The sequence below is a fragment of the Ictidomys tridecemlineatus genome, chromosome 8 (genome assembly GCF_052094955.1).
Source record: "Ictidomys tridecemlineatus isolate mIctTri1 chromosome 8, mIctTri1.hap1, whole genome shotgun sequence".
Taxonomy (NCBI): domain Eukaryota; kingdom Metazoa; phylum Chordata; class Mammalia; order Rodentia; family Sciuridae; genus Ictidomys; species Ictidomys tridecemlineatus.
This window is the reverse complement of record NC_135484.1, coordinates 4921881-4935965: the sequence shown is the minus strand read 5'-3', so window position 1 is coordinate 4935965 and position 14085 is coordinate 4921881. Positions and strand designations below refer to the sequence as shown.

At 33.3% G+C, this 14085-nt stretch overlaps 1 protein-coding gene across 7 annotated transcripts in view; it reads left to right on the top strand.

Moving 5' to 3' along the window:
- Positions 1-9637, top strand: part of Qki (QKI, KH domain containing RNA binding) — a 133572-nt gene extending 123935 nt beyond the window's left edge. For 3 of the 7 annotated variants that reach the window (XM_078018769.1, XM_078018768.1, XM_078018766.1), the window contains exons 7-8: positions 2627-2701; positions 6569-9637. In XM_078018769.1, coding sequence (XP_077874895.1) covers positions 2627-2701; positions 6569-6585 — 92 coding nt within the window. In that variant the 3' untranslated portion in view covers positions 6586-9637. Of the gene's footprint in view, positions 1-572; positions 1492-1846; positions 6028-6568 lie in introns of those variants that run through there. The other 4 variants (XM_078018772.1, XM_078018770.1, XR_013424694.1 and 1 more) reach the window with 3 other exon arrangements.
- The last annotated feature ends 4448 nt before the right edge of the window (positions 9638-14085 follow it).

Below are 14085 nucleotides of genomic sequence, written 5' to 3'. Positions count from 1 at the left end.
CTTTTAAGGGTTCCCCTGTTAAATAACTGCACCCAAGTTTGTTCAGATTCACTTGATAACTCATTCGTTTGTTTGGATAAATTTGCAATGTACATCTTAAACAAAAAATAACTTTCACATCTGACAATACTAGAATTGTTCTTGAGTTTTATTTAGGTTTCACCCAATTGTCCTAATGCCTTTATCAGCTCTTCCTTCTGGAGTTAGATTTCTTTTGACTCATGGGTTTCTTTAATGGCTAGTTAACTTCTAAACTTACCCATGAAAGTATTTTAAGATTTTTATGAAATTTATATTATTGGGTGCTAAGTATTTATGATCACTTTAAATGAGACCATATTATTGGTTGCAATCTTAACTGAACTTTGAATTTTTTGTCTTTTGAAGTCCTAAGATGAAACATGAGACAGTTTTCAGTACAGTTTGGAATAATGAGTAATATGCAGTTACTGAATTCAGATTCACACTGGAGGCAAAAATTAAGGTCATACTGTAAACGCTTGGTTTTTACATGAACATGAACAAAAAGTGGTGTGCTCGAAAAAGACATTACTGATGCCTTTTTTTTATAGAGTGGATTGAAATGCCAGTCATGCCTGATATTTCAGCCCATTGACTTGCTGGATGAAGGACTAGAACACAGCAGCTGTTCTAGCACGACCAGTCAGTGTGGGACAGCTGTTTCCACGCAGCCCTTTTGTTTCACCAGACAGAATCTGAACACTTTCTTTCCTGAATTGTATATGACTTGGTGCTGCATGCATGCTGTTGACTTTTAGGACTTTGTTCTTTTAAAGTTTATTTTCCCCAAGCATTAATATTGATTTATAAAAATTTGAAAATCTTTAATGAACCCGGATATTAAGATTTAAGCTCGAAAATTCATTGTTCAATTAAAGAAAGTCACAATGCTCTGTATGTTATCTGTGTGTGTGCATGCACTCAGGTGCCTTTTGTTTTATGAACAAATACATTTTATTGTACATGTTTTCTGTCTAAATCATTGTATAAAGTAATTACAGGTCAGAAGTATACCACAGAATATTGATGAGAGGCTTGTTTCTGTTGCACATTTCTTGAACATTTTTGAAATAACATGTAACCTGTAACCTTATTTAAGTTTTCCTTTCTATTAATACTTTCTCCTGTGGCCCCATGCATGCTCCTTCCCCCTAGAAATCCTCTCTGCTGCACCCACAGCATCTGTTCCCGAGGAGTTAGGACCCTTAATTTTCTGTAGGGCTGAGGCTCTTAGCCACCAGCTACTGTTCCAGGACTTTAGAGTCCAAGATCTCCCTACTTTTGCCATGTAGTATTACACTTGTATACAATTAGTTTATCCAAGATGAAAAAGGGGGTGATGGACCAGTTTACTGCTTAGAAACAGCAAGAGGCACTGCTGTAAACTTTGTTTCTTATTATAAACTAACATGCTTTTGTTTCCATTGGGAAATTTTTCATTGTTAAGACCCACTTATTAGACTGGCAAAATTAAGATCAAAAACGGAGATACTTATTTGGTATTCATAAGGTGATTAATAACATGCACCAAATTGGGAGGGGGCTATCATAATCAGTGTTATTTATTGCTTTGCTACCTAAGCAGTAAAACATGATATTGACCCCTAGGAGAATAGAGGGGATTATTATAAATTACCAAGTTACAATAAATTTGCACACAGATAACATGCATGCTATATAGCAAATCTCACATTAAATGATTTTAAAATAAGCAGTGCCTTTCAAAACAGATGCAGACATGTGTGTTGGTGGTAGTGAGGAGATTGGTATTAGCATCAAATCTTCATTGATGACTAATTTTTAATTCCCTTCCTTTTATCTTTAGGTATGGCTTTCCCAGCGAAAGGCTAAGAATTCAAGATCGGTCTTAACTGAACCCTCATCAGATCTGAATTTAACAAATGCTTAGTCTCAGCAGCCTCCGGGGAAAAAGCTTAGCCTAGCAGTCAGTGGCTTACTTGCACTTTTTGCACATAGATATAAAGTAAAACCATGTTATTAATTTGGTTTAGTCTGTAATATGACAAAGTAATGGTAATTTATAAAGGAGTGTATAGTAGTGTACTGACTGCTAAGTGTACTATACTGTTTGCTTTACTAATCACCTAATTCATTGCAGTTCATACTTATTGACTCAAAGTTTTAAACCACAATCTGTAGGCTTTAAGAATTGCTTTTAAACCTTTTTAAATAATAAACTCTGGAAGTGGTCTTAAGGTTAGCAAATAATTGTCAGTATTAAACATGGCATTATTTAAGTAGTCTTGCTGCAAGAAAGGCACTTCAGTGAATATGTGACTAGTAAAGCTCAAATATGTTTGGATCTAATAGAGTTCACGAAATACTGTAACTTGGGGATTGTAAATGAATGGATAAAATAGGTTAAGGCCAACATGTTTGAAATGAATGCAATATTAATAGATGCATATATATGTGACATATAATGGTTAATTTTAAAACTACTGTGCCTTAACGTGTTTCTTAAAACAAACTTTTGTAGTAAATGAACATTTGAAAGAAATCCATTTTGATAAACCTGCTGTTAATGTTTTTTTCCCCTTCTGTATGTTTTCTAACTTTGTCTTGGTAATTGCAATTTAACTAGGTGCGGTGGCTACTAAAGTTCGAAGGCACGATATGCGTGTCCATCCTTACCAAAGGATTGTGACCGCAGACCGAGGTTAGTTTAGTTCTGCAGTTCTTGTTTATAAGAAATGCGTTGGATGTCCATAAAATTTGCAACACCACACCTGATAGAAAAATGTAACTGCTTACCTGTACACTGTTTCTTTTCCTTTTCTAAATTCATTTATAATAATTGACAAATTTAAGGGTTGGGTTTTTTGTTTTCTTTTTCTGTTTTTTCTTTTTTTTTTCTCCCTTTGTATTTTAACTTATTAAATCTTCTATTCCTATTACTATGATTTATTTCTACTAAAACATAAATTAGTCAATTTGGGGAACTATTAAATTTTTATTTTGCCTTAACTATTTTTCATTAATAACTTTTGCTAAAATTTACCTTTTAATCATTCTGAAATTTTGGGTTGGTATTGCAAAATGAATTGAATGGATGGTGCTTTAATGAGAGAAGTAAAGGAATATATGCCTCCTGTGTACTTTTGGAGAAAACTGAAGATTTAGTTTCCATTTATCTTTGTAATAAAACACTTGAGCCACTGTATAAACATGAGGGTATACATGTCAAGTACTTAGCTGAAATCAACAAAGTCAGGACTGTGAAGATAACTTTCATGTAGTTGGATTTTTTTTTTAATAAATTAGAAAATCAGCTCCCTCTTATTCTTACATTTTCTTGCCAAAATGGATCCTTTGATTTTTGTCATTTGCTGCTAAAATATTATTTGAAGGTAGATGATGTCCTCAAGTTCTGTGGTGTGTGAGATCCAGCTTTTGGATATCCTTTTGGACTGACCTGTGACTGGAAAATAAGTCTTCATTTTTCTCCTTTGAACATTTGTAATTTGTGTCCTATATTTGCCCTTGGACCCTTTTATAAATTATTTATGCTTATGGAGAAGTGATATTTTCGGTTTATTGACATTGAATGGTTTTTGTTTTTTCATCAAAAGATAGGGAAACCCAAGCATGGTTGAAAAGCAACTTCAGAACTCTTCTGTTAGAATACATTTATTACTAATTAAATGGGTTAAAGACTCTTAATATTATTAGGAGAAAGTGATGAATTTATACTCCATTTGTACATCCTCTATCAATTTGATCAGACAAATATAGACCCCTGTCATACCAAACAGAACTCCTCACCCAACTGCTGCAATAGTATCTCCAGGGCCCAAGGCTGGGTTGATCTACCTAGTGCTTCATGGTTACCTGGAGTACTAATGATAAATACTGGACACAGTTGTTGTCCACATTAGAAATAAAAGATTTTTCCAGTGACCTTGATGACATCTAGCATCACAATAATGAGAGACCCTTATAAACTTTTAATGAATATAATTTGTAGTGATTTTTCAATGAACTCTGAGTAGTAGACTCCAAGTTCAGTGATGATCTATGAAAATAGTGCTCCTTTTTAAAGAAGTATTTTCATTTAAGATTTTTCTATCCCTGTATGCCCTTCTTTCAGAGACTTGTCTTAATTTTAACACAGTAATTATTGGTTTATTTATTACTCCAATGCCTTCAGATAGTTGAAAATATTCGAGGGAAGATTTTATTAAGTATTTGGAAAACAACAACACATTCCATGCATGGCTCTTTTGTAGTGATGTGTATTTTGATTAATTTTGCTACTTTCAAAATGCAATGTCAGCAAACCGAAATGCCTTTTTTTTTTTTTTTTTTTTAAATAGTAACAATATTCATTCATTCTTACTATCACTATGTGCACTCTTTGGGTCTAAGGGAGATGTCTGAAGCCTTCACTTAAATTATTTTATTATACTACTGTTTTCTCTATTTTTGAGGTTTTTTTTATTTTTAAAAGTATTTTGAAGAGAACTTATTATAAGCATTTTGGATGAAAGAAAACTCAGCCCTTGAACATATAACCATGTAATTCTAAATGATCATTTAGAATACTATGTGATAGACAAATATCTAGTTCTTTACTAAAAATAAACCCACCTCTATAAATATTTCAAAACTAAATTTAAAGCCTTTAAGACCAAGTGACTTTTTAGTTGTAATGAACTATATAAATGGTTTTGCACAGTTGACATACCTGTGTGTACTGTATGAGACCAGGACTTGGCAGAGGATATATTTTAGGTGTACTGGTATATATAAATGGTAGTTTGCTTTGTTTTTCTACTCCACAGCCCCCACAATCAGAAATTTTTCTGAATAATGATTTTACAAAAACCATTACTTACATAATTTGGATAAGCTTAAACCATTTTAATCAGAATTTTAAGTAATATTTAAAATGCTTTAAAATTCATATTTTGGAATACCTGCGAAGAAGTAGTGTGACTGCATCATATTAAATATTTATTTTCTCCTTTGATTTTTGGAAGACAAGTTCTGAAAATATTAAATAAAATTCTACTTTTTAAGACATTCAGGGAAGATTTGGTCACAATGATGATACCATATTTTTGTAGTATTTATAAACTATCCTAAATGATAGACTATAGTAGAAACATTTTTCTCATATGAAGGTAAATCAGTCCATCATAGAGATCATTTAAACTCTGTGAACTTTATGCCTGCTGGGTTTCAATTTATGAAGTGGCACAGAATCTTAACTTTGCACTGAGTATCTTTTCATTCATATCTCCTCTGCCTTAGTCACAATGGCAACAGTACAGAAAATTCTATCAAACCTCAGAATATAGTAGAAATAATTAAGCTGTTGAATATGAGTCTTAAAAATCATACTACTGTTAAGTGGACCAAGTTTGGTGAAGCAGAATGTGACAGAGGTTGGTTAAGGAAGGAACAACTCAAGGACATTGGGAATGATAACTTTTCCACTTGAGAACTACTTTGTTTTACTGTAATTTAAAAAAAAAAAACAAAAAAAAAACAAAAACTTTTTTTTGTTCTTTTTGTTATTTTGCAAAAGAAAATAGTATTTACAGGTGGCTTCTTTTAAAATATAAAAATATAAAGCAGGAATGTATATGAAATGTCAGATTTTATTGTATTTGCAGAGTATTAGCTTTGAAATTGAATAAAGAAAGCTGTTTGTAGACTTAAAATGCCTTATTGGTATCAATTAGAAATTTCTTCTATTTTTTGATGTACGTAGAGCTCTTTGAGGTATAGAATTTTAAATGGCAGGATTTTACAGTGTTTACATGCAAGTGCATTTTATAAGTGTTCTATATGTGTAAAATAGTATTTTCAACTGGAAATTGTTGGCCAGTGCAGAAGGCCTGGCCTTTTTCTAGTTCCCATGATGTTGCCTACACTGCTAGACTACAGTATTGCTTTGTATCATGAGGCCAAGAAACTCCATGTTGTTTGTAAATAGAATAATTGAAAAAGCAATAAACATTTATTGAACAAAAGAAACTTTGTTTGGCCCAGAGTTTATGTTGAACCAAATTGCTCATAGAAATTTAAATTTCTTTAGATTCATTTCTGTTAATCATCAGTTATTAATAATCACATCCATCATTAATAGTTGCTTTAATGCTTGCATCTGAGAGAATACTAATGCTTAATAGCAGTCAGATACTGATAACTGCACTGACTGTTCAAAATTCTGTATATCAAACCTATTCATCATTGTTTTCCAATTTCTTTCATTGACTGCTACTAACTATTAGTTGTTAGTTGTATTTTATTTCTATTTTTTCTGTTAACCAATTTTTTTTCTTTTGTGGGAGTGGGCTCCTCTTCATTTGTTCAAATCATGATATGAATTGTCATGATTTTTATTGTATTCTGTAGATGGTGTCAATCAGTTTGTCAGAATTAAACATGCTTTTTTTTTTTTATTAGTTGTGATTAGTTTTTCATGTTGTCATTAAGCCGTCACTAGCTGAAACTAATCTCTTCTCTATCTTTTCTTTTCTTTTTTTTGTTTTGTTTTTTGTTTCTAACCACCCAGCCGCCACCGGCAACTAACCTATGACCTTCTGACCTCTGAACTCTTCACCCAATGATGACCTGACCATGCCTGCCTGCTGATCAGTTAACTGGTAATCGCCTTTGCTTGCCTGTCGTCAGTGCAGCGAGCTGAGGCACTTGTCCGTTCGTCTTACCATCTAACCAAACAAAAGACAAAGAAATTGTTGTCCTCCAACTCAGCTTTTCCCCCCCGTTTGGGTGAAAGTGGTTCTAGAACCTGCACTGAATAGTAGTAAAGCAATAAGGCCCAATTCATCCCACAGCACTGATCATCTTTCAATGTCCCACCCCAAGCGAACGGTAAGAAGGCCTCCTTAAGAAGGGAGACAGATGGCCCTTAACTACTCAGTGACAGAGGCAGTTACTGTGAGAGACTTCTAGGAACCTTTTCTTCTCATAGCGAAGTCAAGCTCTCTCTGAATGTACTGTGTGATGATGCATCATGCATGAACCTTTGGTCAGGGAAGTCATTGGTGAAGTGATTCAAAAAGTATTCAAAATTTGATATACTGTTCAGTCACTACAGTGCCCTCAAAGGGCAGAAGTTGCAGCCTTTTTTATATTGCCTGCCAAATTTGAAGTATTAGAGGACTGTGCCATGAAAGAAAAACTTAACAAGAAGTTTTGAAAAGTAATGCAAAGAACAAAACTGCAACACTATTTTTTAAAAGATGGATATCTGAGTTAAAATTACAGAACCTTTATTTTACACCTCCTTAAAAAATTTTTTGAGAACAAGGTACATGCATTATGTGTCACATTACTGGGCAAACTGTTCAAGTATTTTTTTTAAACCTCCCTGTATAGAAAAAAATCATTAAGGATGTAAAAGCCATGCTTGCCTATTTGCTGTATACATGTAATGAAATTGTAGATAAAGTGTAGTGCATTGAAACAAATGAACAAAAAGTAGATACTTTTACTATACAAGGGTGCTGGTGCAGAAAAAATATATATATTTTTGGAAATGTAGCATTTTATACTTTCAAGTGTTATAAAAAAAGAAAAAGAACAAAGAAACCCTTTATTTCATTAAATGATTTTTTCTGGTGGTTGTCAAGAAACAAAAGACCAAAAGAGCCTTTTTGTCTTTCTTTTTTATTTTTTAAGTATTGGAATAAGTCTAAAGAAAAGAAAGTGCCTTATTTTCCTTCATGGTCATTTAGTCAAGTGTCTTGTAAGATCAGCTCCTCCCTCAAAATAAAAGTAAATGCATGTTACTCAGTCGCCCAGTATGTGAAAGAAGATGAGAGGGGGACAAATGAGTTGAGGGTTTGAATTGTATGATTTGTGCCACGTTACCTTGATGCAAATTTGCCAAATCTGATACTGTGAAAAAAAATTGAATAACTTTTCTAATATCTGACCTAGTAAGTTTTTTTAAAAACATATCATAATTGAGTATTTTTGGTTGTTACAAACTTCAATGTTAACCTAAAGAATTCTGAAAAATTATGTGAGATCTGAACACCAGTTTACAGGCAAAATTAAGCTTATTGTATTTGGAGATGAGAGATGCATTGGATTTTTTTCGTAATGGAGATAATAGTCTACTTAGCAAACTTTTTCACAAAAATGAATTTTTTTTGTGACTTTCATTCTGGAAAAAATAGTGTTTTTAAATGACCCAAATTTAATGAGACTTGTTTATAGCATACAGATAGCTGGCATAGTCAAAGTCCATCTTCTGCTGGCTTTAGCAATCTCCCTCCTTCTTCCCACATATGCCCTTTTTGCCACCTTTTTTAACTTCAAAAGAATGTGAAAAAGTAGCATCATTGTGCATATGAATACTGAACTATATTTCAGTTTAAGCTTCCAATTTCTCACGAAGTGCAGTTTTATAGTTGAAACAATTTGCATTTAAAGGCTACATGTAAACACTTGAGGAAATCATTAACTGCTCAGTACCAGACGTGGCAAATCTCAAGTGACAGTGGACTCCCAGCTCATCAGCTCGTTCCCTCTTCCATACCTTCACAGCTTCATAGTCAAGGTCAGCAGGAAACTCAGTTGGCACCTTCATGGTGACCTCTCCATCAGCTGTCTGTCTCACTTGGAACCGTTTTCAGTTTATTTACTATGCAATAGACAGTTGTTGTTTTATATTCAGCTAGTTTTGGTTTAATGTGCCACTGCTCTTTCTGTTACACATGCCATTGTTTTGATTTATTTACAATATATGCCTTGCCATTTTGATTTTAATTTTGTTTGGTTGGTTGAATAAATTGCGACACTCAAACACTTGAGGTGATAGTTAAAATGATACCAGTATTTGATCCAGCTTCATCTCAACAATGTTAAACCTGGACATTTTAGATGTTTATCAAAGGTCTTTTATGGGGAAGAAAGTAAACGTATGAAATAATAAAAGTGTGACATGAGTAATGTTGGCTCTGAACAAACTTTTAAAAACTTAGTTGACAAAATTTTGGATCAACTTAAAAGAAGCATGACTTTTGAAATCTGAATGCCTTGGTTCTCAGTATTATCATTCTTTTTGAATTTATTTCTTATTAAAGTATGTAGTTTTTAAGACTTTTTTCTGACAGTATTATGTAATTTTTAGTGTGGGTAGATGGGAGTGTCGCTGGTATGTTAATGTACAGCTGACATGTATTTTTGTCTTCTTTATTATCTTAGTAGTTTTCATGCTCTATATGTACCATAACCAACCTATTGCCTATGAGAAACATGTAAGATAATGTATTTACAGCCATTGTTACAAGTTTATAATGTATTTTTCTATCTTGTTTTATATGTATGTTATATAACATTCAAAAAGAATTTTTTTCTTGATTGAGAAAAGGATACAAAATGCAGAATCCACAATTTTGATAACTGAAAATTGCCAATTGTTTTGCAGTACTTTATTATATTGGGTGTCTTGTCTTTCTTGGGCTTTTAGTTAGCTGATGAATGAATACATTAATTAGACACTTTTGGGTTTTAGTTGGGATTTTACATAGCTTGCATTTTAATTCTTTGGTTCTTTGCTGTTTCTATTAACCCATAGCATTATTTTAATAAATGTTATAATACCAACCTACTAACTCTGGACTATGTCTGTTTATTAACCTTTACATGTTTAATTAAAATAAACAAATAAAGACAAAAGAATGTAAAGTCTTGAGTTCCTGGACTAACCCTGAAGACCATGACCACAGATAACATAGCGTGACTTGTTTTGTGTTGTTTGTCAGCTGACAGTTTCGCACACTACTGTTCAAATGGCTTTGGTTATTCTGGCCTTCTACTTCGGGTGTAGGTGCCAGTGGGGATGAGAACAAAGTAGCATTCGTTCGAGGCATTCTTCTCCTGGTCATGCCACTTGCCTTTCAGCATCTGCATTACTAATTCCACACTTCTTATTTTTCCCTTCTCCAAAATAATCACTGTCTGCTCACAGCATACAGAGTAGAGATTCAATGTGATGACATGCCCTGAGAAAACAGTTTTATTCATTGAACATTCATTTTAATTTCTATGAGTAGGTGATTTTATGGTCACATCATAAAGCAGAGAATTTTTGTATTAAGATGTTTATTTTATATGGTATTTTTCCTTTGTAAAGCATTGAATTTGTTTAGCCAGCTGTTTCTTTTAGAGGAATTGACGTAGGTAAGGCTAGAGGCAAATTGGGTCTGTTTTTCCTAATAGTGCAGAGTAAGAGATGAGTAACCAGGATGATGCAGCCCCTCCTCTTCCTCACCCAGCCTTCAGTGAATGAATGATGGAGATTTTCTCAGGTGTTTTTTCTGACCCACTTCCAAAACACAGCCAAGATTGATGCAAGAAATTTAAGAGGGAAGAACACTGAGATTTGTAATGTTAGGTGTGATTAATTTCTTGCATGCAAATCAATCTGAGAAGATTTCTTAAATATCCTGCTTTTCGTGGCCTGTGTAAGTGGACCTCTAAATCTTGACTTCTTGAGGTGTGTTTATGTCACAGATTGGTAATAGCCTTTTCTGTGAAACAATTCTCCTGCGTAAGAAAAAAAAAATTCTCAGGATGAATTTTGCATTTGTAAATAGTGGTTTATTTTTGTAAATTATATTTTATTTATTTAAGAGTTCTAAAATTTAGGGCTGAAATGAGTTACATGTAATAGTCATAATTATATCAATGTGCTTCTAACCAGATTATCAAGATATTTCTTGTTTCATATATGTATATGCATATATGAAATTATCAGAATAATTTCATATATGCATATACATATAATTTAATAATTTAATCACCAATGAAAAGGTCATTTGGGTTATGTCATTTCTCTGATGGAAAGAGTAGGCAGTGTATCATTGTTAGGTAGGCAGATCTTTAATATGCTACTTACCTGTTGAAGTTCACATTGCCATAACAAGTTTTCATGTATCATTCTGTGAAAATTTGAAGATGCCTGTCAAGCTGCTAATACACCAGTTGTGGTACCATGTCACTTAAAGTGATGAAGAATTTCTATGCAACTTGCTATTCTCTGAAGCCTATGAATGCAGTCTCATCTCATTTTCAGTTAAGGGTACTTTATGTATAATTATGTCATATTGTCACCTTTTATGTTGAAAATGTTGTAAAAGACAGTTTTAAAGGGTGAAAATAATACTGCAAATCCCATTTTTATACAGGTCGCAATAATATTAAACATGAAACTATCAAGTTGCTGGAGTGGTAAAATTCTGGAGTTTATTGCTTGATATTGTTATTTGATAAAATGATTGATAGTTGAGTTTTCAGTCAAAAAAGTTGGTGAAATTAACATACTTAAACATTCTTTAGGTACATTTCCTTTAGGTACAAAACGTCAGGAAGAACATATGAAAGTACATGTTTGCATACAAACCTAGTCAATAGTTTTTTGTGTTAGGATACATGTGAGCAGTTACTGAAGCATGTTGTCCATAAAACAGAAGATTTACGCATGATATACAAGAATAATATTTGATAAAGTTTTTCAGAGTAACTAGATCAGTGTAAGGTGTCATTTTCTAGTGCAACAAAAGCAGATGATCGATTAAACCAATGGCTGTTTGTTGCCAATTTCTGCCAGTGAAGTCTAACACTTTGGTATCCTACATGTGACAGTTGGAGGGGGGCATTCCTTGCTTGTTTGGCAGGGGATGCCTGTCTTCATTAACTTTATGGACTCCTATTTTAGAAATATTCATGGCACACAATTTTTTCTATGGTGTCTTCACTATGAAATTATGTAAACTGTAGTGTTTGAAGAGACTTAAAATTATATATACAACTAGTACTCAATGGTGACTCTAACACAGTGCCTCCTCCTGTGTTGTTCCTGCACTTACTGCTGTGGGTGGAGAGGGGGAGGAAGAATGACTTTGGTAAGTAGAAGGTGGTGGTGGGTGGAGCAGAGAGCAACACTTGTTGATTTGACATCACTTGAAATTTTGCTGTCCTTTCTTAGGAAAAGATATTACATTGTGGAATGATCTCGGTTCCCAGTGTATAAAAATCAGTTAACATCTCTTTTAAGGTGTTACTATTGAGAAGCTTTGGTCCTCAGATTTATCTTGTGGTTTATATTATAATGGTATGTATAAAACATTTAAAACTTTTGGAAATTATAGTTTCTATATATTATATACAGACATTGGAATGGGTGTTCCCAAAGCACATGTGACTCAAACAACAAAACAGTACATGAAGTGCAGTAAGCCACCTGGAAAGACTGCATGTGCTTTATCTTAAGCCACTACAGCTGAAAATGCTGCCCCCACACACATGTAAATACCAGAATAAAGAATGCAAATTTAATGCTTTTAACACTACTTAAAAGAAGCTTACATTCTTTAATTTTAATATGTAACTATAAGATGATCATATAACTTGCTCTAATTTTAGTAATAAGAAAAGGAAATAAGTAAGTAGAGTATTACAGTATTCCTCTGTTGGACTGCATATCCAAAATAGTTTGCATTTCTAAGAAATGCAAAGAAACCCTGGTGCAATTTTTATGTAATTTTTAAATGTAAGAAAGCAGTCCTTAACCAATTTTTTATCTCACCCACTATGTGTAAAAAGTCTGTTATAAATAACACTGTTATAAAGTAAAAGATTGGTGAAATATTGTTTCCAATACTTCCTAAGATCTCTTCTTGATATCCAGTTTTGTAACTCCTTGCACTTTCCAGTCTATCTTGTTTATATAGTTTCCAAGTTCTTTCATTTCCTTTCCCCCCATTCTGTGGACTCTCAAGATTCTCCTTGACAGTGTCCTTTTCACCTGCCTCTCAAAGTAGCTAACAGGTCGGCATCCATAGGACCAGGTAGACTACTAGCCCAGAGACATGTCTTGGTTTGGCCTATACATGTGTGGGTTTTGGTTAGAGTTTTTTGTTATTTATTTATTTATTGCCTCCCCCCCCCCCAATTACTTGCCAACATTAAAAATCTAAAGGGTAAACTTAATCTTCATGAAGTCTGCTCAGTTCAAAGATCAGAGTATCTAGAAAGCTCAAGCACATGTTTTCAGAGGAGCCATCAGCTAAAACTGAAAGCTATCCCTATTACTGCTTCCCCATCCTGTCTTGCTTTTGGTCTCTCCTCTCCTGGCTCCTGTATTGCTTGTCTGTCCTAATCAGAGTGATGATGTGACTCTTCAGACACCAAATTGCCTCCTCAAAGGGGATCATGTAGAATAGATTTTAATGATTTTCCTCCTGAAAAATGAGATGAATATGGTTTCTGAATTAATCAAACATCAGTCACTGTGATTCATATGTGCTGTGTTTTGGTGGAGTGAGATACCTATTGAAGTGAAGGCAGTAGATATTTAAATGTTCTTCCTATTGTGATTTTGTTTAATTATTATCTGCTGCTGTTTTCATAGCAACTCTTGGTGATGTTAGAAAGTAGTACTAATTGAACTTAAGAATTCCATGTCTAACAGAAAACGTTAGTGATTCATAAAGCCTGGAGTCAAGTTTTTCAGGAAATGTGTATTAAAGTTAGATTATGCTAATTAAGTACTGTTTTGTGAAATACGTGCACCTTCATAAAAGTATCACCTGTTTGTGCTGCAGTTCCAGTTTTTCAGAACATCTCTTTGAATTAAAATGTACTGTTATCCCTGTTTTCTTAAATTTATGTTCTATATATATTGGCTGCTTAACTGGATTTTAGTGAAAGTTATGGGGAAAATGAATATGAATAAAAGAAAACAATTGGCAAATAAGTATTTTCTTGCAGGAAATTTGAATTATTAAAATGTCAGTATTAAAAATTTTAAGATCACTTATCTAACTTAGAACTTGTGTCAAGGTTGGGAATAAGTCAAAATGCCTTGGCTGTCCTGGAAACCTAAGTTTTAAAAGCTGCTCTTACCTGGTATTTTAATTGATGTATTCTACAAAATTAGACCAGCAGTACAAAAGGAGAGTTGACTTAACCAGTCTACATTGATAAATGAAAATTTTGTTCATTGTTTTCTCACTGATGTAAAAGGACGTTTAAAAATTGTTCAAAAGTTTAAAC